At 34.6% G+C, this 6,603-nt stretch overlaps 1 protein-coding gene across 3 annotated transcripts in view; it reads left to right on the forward strand.

Moving 5' to 3' along the window:
* LOC138325482 (serine/threonine-protein kinase Sgk1-like) overlaps positions 1–1,180 on the forward strand; it is a 47,678-nt gene extending 46,498 nt beyond the window's left edge. For all 3 annotated transcript variants that reach the window (XM_069271168.1, XM_069271166.1, XM_069271169.1), the window contains 3 exons: positions 276–413; positions 661–718; positions 1,044–1,180. In XM_069271168.1, the coding sequence (XP_069127269.1) occupies positions 276–413; positions 661–718; positions 1,044–1,159 (312 nt within the window). In that variant the 3' untranslated portion in view covers positions 1,160–1,180. The remainder of the gene's footprint in view (positions 1–275; positions 414–660; positions 719–1,043) is intronic.
* The last annotated feature ends 5,423 nt before the right edge of the window (positions 1,181–6,603 follow it).

The following is a 6,603-nucleotide window of genomic DNA, read 5'->3' on the forward strand; positions in this document are numbered from 1 at the left end:
AATGGTCTTTATAGTCAAGTTTTCTACGGTATATACATAGGTCACACTGCACTGAAATTGGCCTTTAAGGAATCTTAAATTATTGTTCGGTCATATTAAGCAGGTAGCCATTATAGAGAGGTGGTCATTAAGACAGGTTTTACTGTGACTGAATTTTAAAAAAAAAATGTAACAATGAATTTGTCTATTATCAAAGCTTCTCAAAACAGCAGAGGAAGAGTTGAAGCTATGTAAGGTTTTACAAATTGGACCTATTTTTTCTATTATATTCACAGTTGTTGCAAAAGGAGAAGGAAAAGCGTCTTGGTTGTCAACAAGATTTCAACGAAGTAAAATCACATGATTTCTTTGTGGATGTCAATTGGGATGAACTCGATGAAAAGAAAATGAAACCACCTTATAACCCAAATGTGGTAAGTCTTACTGGTGCTAGTCATCTTCAAGAAACCAATAATGTACACATATTACATAAGTTAGCTATGACTTTAATATTAAATATTGGCAAAGTCATGCTTTTTTAATAAAGATTGAAAAATGACATTATTTTATATTGAAAATAATTAATAAACAGACTAAGACTTTACTCATCATTAATTACGATAACATTTTAAACTGATTTCATTATAATTACTGACCAGCTTGTTTTTGTTTGATTTACAGAGCGGTCAGCTTGACCTGAAGCATTTTGATCCCGAGTTTGTGAGGGAACCTGTCCCAGGTAGATACAAAACATATTATAGGGGAGATAACTCCCATACTATGTCGGATCTATATGAAATGAAATTTACAATATCATATTCACTCTATCCTGCATGAAAATAAACAGGGGATATTCTGTAATAGTCAAAGTAAATTTCAAGCTTGTTTGTTTTTTAATATCTCTTTCTTTAAGTACCAATTTAACCATTCACTACACATTTGTTAATTGATAATCATGCTCAATTACAGTAGGTCATGACAGTGCCCTGAAGCACATATAGATATATTTGATTTATTGTATCTATGTTTAGAGTAACTACTTATCTGTGTTGTTTCTGTTCCAGCCTCTGTTGGGAAGTCTATGGGCACCAGTAAGCTAGTCAGTGCCAGTGTTATGGAGGCTGATAGTATGTTCCAGGGCTTTTCTTACGTCCCACCAGCTGAGGATGCCTTCACATGACAAAATCCACAGCAGACCAAAGGAATGTAGCCTAGCTGAACTGTGATAGGACATCATGTGACCCAAAGTGTCAAGGACACCCCAGTGGCAAGGTCATTGTTAAATACACAAGATCCAGGTTATATGTGGCCAAATACTGTGTAGGTCAAGGCTATTTGATGACCTTATAGTGTCACAGTTATTTCCAAAGTGAGACTGGTATAAAGGTCATTTGGCCATTGGGGTCAAGGATGTTTGATGACCCAGCTTACAATGTCAAGGTCATTGTATGGTGATTCCAAGGCCAAGGTCATATGTATGTAGAATATATGATGACATATGTCCAGTCCAGAAACAGTACCAGTATGATGACCTTTGAAGATAAAAAGGTCAAAGTTCGACCTTTGTCCTTCTGGAACAGAAGACATGATCATGATTGGATAGAGATAGAGGTGAAATCAGTTGAGAAGATGAACAAAATGTATAGACAAAGGAACAAAACTGTGACTTGGTCTAGTCTTCAATGTGCCAATGTGATATGTTTCAGGTGTTCGACAGGAACAAGTTTGCGTTGTAATCTATATCAGTTGTATGATTGTATTTAGTCTGAGTCAACCTCCGTCCTCGTGAGATGTTACTCCGACGGTGACTATGCAAATTAAGACAGTATATTGAGGTGTGATGAGTGGTTTAATAGACTTCATAGGTGTATAATGACTTTGAATGAATTTTTGAAATGAAATGCTAGTTTTCTTTTCTATTCTAAGTGTCCAATTAGTTATAAGAAAATTCAGCCATAAACTTATGAAATTGTCATGTAAATGATACATTCAATATATGTTATATGGTTGTGATAATTAACGCTGTTATCATCATAACTACTCATATGTATCAATGTAGGAAACCACAACTTCTATTTGTAAATCTACATTATTGCAAGGAACAAAAAGGACCAGGAAATTGAACCTAGGACTTAATAAATGTACGCATAACAAGGGTCACTGACTATTCTTGCCAATATGGGGGAAATCTATTGAACATTTAGCCACAGTCAGACTATGCTGTAACAGTAAACAGGATTTTATAAGCAAAGAAAATCCAACCAGCCAAGTTCGTGAGAAATAGCTTAAAGGACATGAAAATGATTTATATGTCTGGTTACAAGCTAAACTTGTAGCCGTGGTTGAGATTGGTCACAGCCACTTGCAATTCTATTTCTGTCTCTGATATATCTCGGAAATGAAATGGTTATCGATTGGACTTATTATTTTCTTTCACATGACCTGGATGTATGATATGACCCTCCATACATCACGTAAAACTTTAAATGTACAACCTCGTTGTTGTTTTGATACTCAAACTGAAATCTCACCTTAGAAATACCAAAAATTAGTTCTTGATATATTTGTGTGATTGCTATATTATTATTAGTTATGTGTTTTGAAATACAGAGATTTTTTTTTACAATTTTGCGACTTATTGAACTATAAACTTAGATGAATTCAGCATGGTGTTGGTACATTTGTTATGTTTAAAGGTGTTCACCATTAGCCTTATCTTGGTTTTTAAGGTAGAGAGCCTCATCACTATTTACATATTCATACATGGCAAATATGTAAGCATCTTTTACAGTTTAATGTTACATTAAATCATACATTGTTATAGTGATTTTTTTAAATCAATTAGAGATAAGTAGATTGTTTAAAGAAATTAAAACCAGAAATATATATACATTATATTTTTTTAATCATAAGCCTGCATATTTTGTTTGTGTGGAAGTACCGGTAACAAAACTGTAATGAAACAGAGTGTGAAATCTTCCATGTTGGAGGTAAAATAGTTTGCTGAGGCTTTCTACCTTAACCCAAATGTGATTGTCTGTGATATTTTAATTGAACTATCATCATGAATTGTATTTGTCATTAATCATGTACATATTACAATCTACCAGGAGAGTTTCAGGTTATCTTCACACATATAGGGCCTGTATTTTATTATGTGACTAGAAATCTTCTTGTATTTTAATATGAGATCACTCTATCTAGTCAATAAATTCATAGACAAATGTGTTTTTTCATACACTTCTCAGGTTAAGTTACTTAAAAGAATTTGAGACTATATATGAATATTTTCTGATTCTTTAAACCATTCAACCCTGAAGACGCATTTGGAATCTTCTAGATCAAAGACTTGAATAGTCCATTATGGAATTTCGAGGATGAATGAGCTAAAGATCATTGAAGTATAAAGACAATGCCAGAAATTGCCTTTTCTAAGAATGTTAATTACACCTGTTGTATATTATAGCTATATATTCTGTAGTGATAAAGAAAATCCCACCAATTTCTTGAAAACTGAAAATTATCATAACGTTCTCTCAGGATAACTGTTATTTAGTTTCTAGATTTCAAAGTAGTAAGAAAAATGGTCTATTTATAATCAATAATTTTTTTTTTTTTGGGGGGGGGGGAGATATAAACCTTCTCAATATCTAGTCATGTGCTTGTTCTTGCTACTAATTTGTTTATTTTATGTCTCCTATATATAGGTAATTAAGATTTTCTGTACATAAAAAAGTACAGTGTTAGCTTTTTGATAAGTACTTCAAATATGGTAAACTTTCCAACCAATATACACAGTTCTTTAGACTTGCAATACAGTAACTTATTAAGATGGGCATTAAGGCAAACCGTTTTGATTTTTAAAAATTTATGAATTATAAGTTCCTAAGTTTTGCTAGAAAGAAAGCAATGATGATATTATAAAAAATGTGATGAAAATTAGAATAAAAAATGTAACAGCAGATATTTTATTATCTATAAGGATGTAGAAAGCAGTTGCATTGTATTTATTATCTTCATGTATAATGACACCTTTATAATGCTACCTTTGACATAATTTATAAAAAAAGAATAGCTAATTTTGTTGTTGTCATGTGCAGTGCATTTCAAGTACAAATTGTTTTTGTTATAATGCCACCTACTCCCACCTTCAAGTTAGATTTTTCATGTCAGAATTATTTTTGTGTATTGTAACATATCTGCAGTAATCAAATTATGCATGCATTGGAATTGTTTACTGTAATTAATTCTACAGCGATTCCATATCATTGTGATGTCCAATTGTGTATCATTGCTCCGATGACCAGTACTTTTTATTGTTGACACAACGAAGTGCTATAATTTTAAGAGATTTACATTTATAAATATTGTCATATCTTTTATTCAGAAAGAGACCATTTTATTTTTGATTACTTATTTGAAGATGTTTACTGTATCATTTTGTGCAATAATACAGAAGTAAGTAATTTTGAATGACCAATCAAATAAAAAATTCAATTCATATGGTTATTTGGCTGTCTTTTGTTGAAATAATAATTTCAGGTGAGGACGAATTGAATTTGACAATTGGGAGCTTCAAACTAATGTAGCAGGATGGGACTGGGCTGATCATTGGCAACCTGGTAGCTCTGGCTAGTGGTCGAAGGCTCTGGGTTACAGCCACAGTCTGGCCATATTTTCTACTTTCCTGTTACAAACTTGGTGCCTAACAAAACACTGTAGTAGTACAAGGGTCTTTTTTGTCTTTGAGGGTGAAGACTTTGAGTAAGGAGGGACGAAAGTAGAGGCACTGGACTGGGTTGATAGTAATCAAAGACCAGGTATTATGTAGCTTAATTGGTAGAGCATACATCCAGTGTTTGGAGGTCCCAGTTTTGAACCCAGGTGTCCCCCTTTTCTAGCTACTCGTATACGTCTTTTGAGTTATCAACCAAACAATGGTCAGGCCAATAAAATGGTTGTAAGGCAATGAGCCTTTGGATGACTGATAGACTGTCAATAAGACTGTAAGTCAATAAGACATTATAACGACGGAATCATGTGGACGACGTTGATATGAAGTTTGTTTCTATGCACCACTTACCTCTCTGCCATACTTGGTACTGTATAGTATAGATAACTTACAAAAGTAATATCCTTTTGGTGGTGTATGTCACTGTTAACCCGGTGGAGTGATCAGTCGTATCCATCCTTCCTGGAATGTTTCAACCCCTGAGTATCTCTGAGGTCCACAGTGTGCTCTAACAGTTGCATTGGCTTTCAGGTACTATCAATCTTCCTCCATACCTAACTGAATGCATGCGCAGCTGCTTGGACAAGCATACGCTCTTCTGAATCTCATCTTTTTTCTGGACTCATGATTCTCAGCATGCTAATATCTCCACACAAATTGTGCAGGAAAGTCCCTGCAGCCAACGGTGAACTAGGTACCCTTTCTCTCATATCCATACCACTCAGTTCTACTATTAATAGCTTTTTACACATATATATAGCATGTAAAAAATATAGATTGTTGAACTTTTAGTACATTGTATTTACTTTTAAAAAGTTTGTTTAAATGTCATTCAGTGCTAACAAAGAGTTATTTCCCCTATTTCAGTGTCAGATAAATTGGTTGGTCTGGCAGTTGTCAGGCACTGACCGTAGACTGGTGGTTTTGCTCCAGGTACTTTGGCTTTCCTTCATGTTCTAAACCTGGTACGTCCTTAAGTGACTCTGGACATGAATCAAAATAAGACCTACTGAAGTGACCTCCATCTCCACATGAAATCAGACAGGAGGTGATTGACTCTACAATGTGACAATTAAGTCGCACACAGCATGAGGAAACAAATATGGGTACTACATTATGCATCCTGTTTTTTAACAAGAGGTCCAGAGGGCCTATATCGCTCACTTATTGTTCTTTTTTTAGTAATTCTGTAATAAATGATTCAAAAATCACAAAGACAAATTGACCCCACGATTTGTTTAATTTTGAATCTCAACTATATGATGATGCTATAGATACCATACAAATATGCTATCCAATACATATTTTCAGAGAGGAAGTAATTTTTATGAAAATAGTAGCCTAATTAACCTTTTTGGCCCATCCCCATCACTTGTACAATTTTGAATCCCCATCCTATAAGGAGGCTACCATTGCATTATAAGTGCTATCCAATGCTTAGTTTCCGAGAAGTTGTTTAAATGGAAATAGCCCAATTGACCCCTTTTGACCTAGCCCCTCAGGCCCCCGGGGGGGGGGGGGGGGTCAGCCCCTCATCAATTTTGAATCCCCCCTTTAGGTGCTACCATGCATTATGAGTGCTATCCCATGCTTAGTTTCAGAGAAGAAGTCATTTATATGTAAATAGCCAATTGCTGACGGACGACGCACGCTGCAGTATCCCATAAGCTCACCTCGGTCCTTTGGACCAGGTGAGCTAACAAGTATACATATGTACATGAAAAGCAAACAATTAATCATCCTGATCTATCATAGTTACCTCCCTTCATTTTTTTACTCCAATGGTATGAACAGACAATCAGCACACCTCGAAAATGACGAGTGAAATGGAAAGGAAGAAACTCTCGAGAGATCAGAACGACAATTAAAAGTAAACAAATAAAACAAATCAA

This window comes from Argopecten irradians, chromosome 6 (assembly GCF_041381155.1).
Source record: "Argopecten irradians isolate NY chromosome 6, Ai_NY, whole genome shotgun sequence".
In the NCBI taxonomy this organism is placed as follows: domain Eukaryota; kingdom Metazoa; phylum Mollusca; class Bivalvia; order Pectinida; family Pectinidae; genus Argopecten; species Argopecten irradians.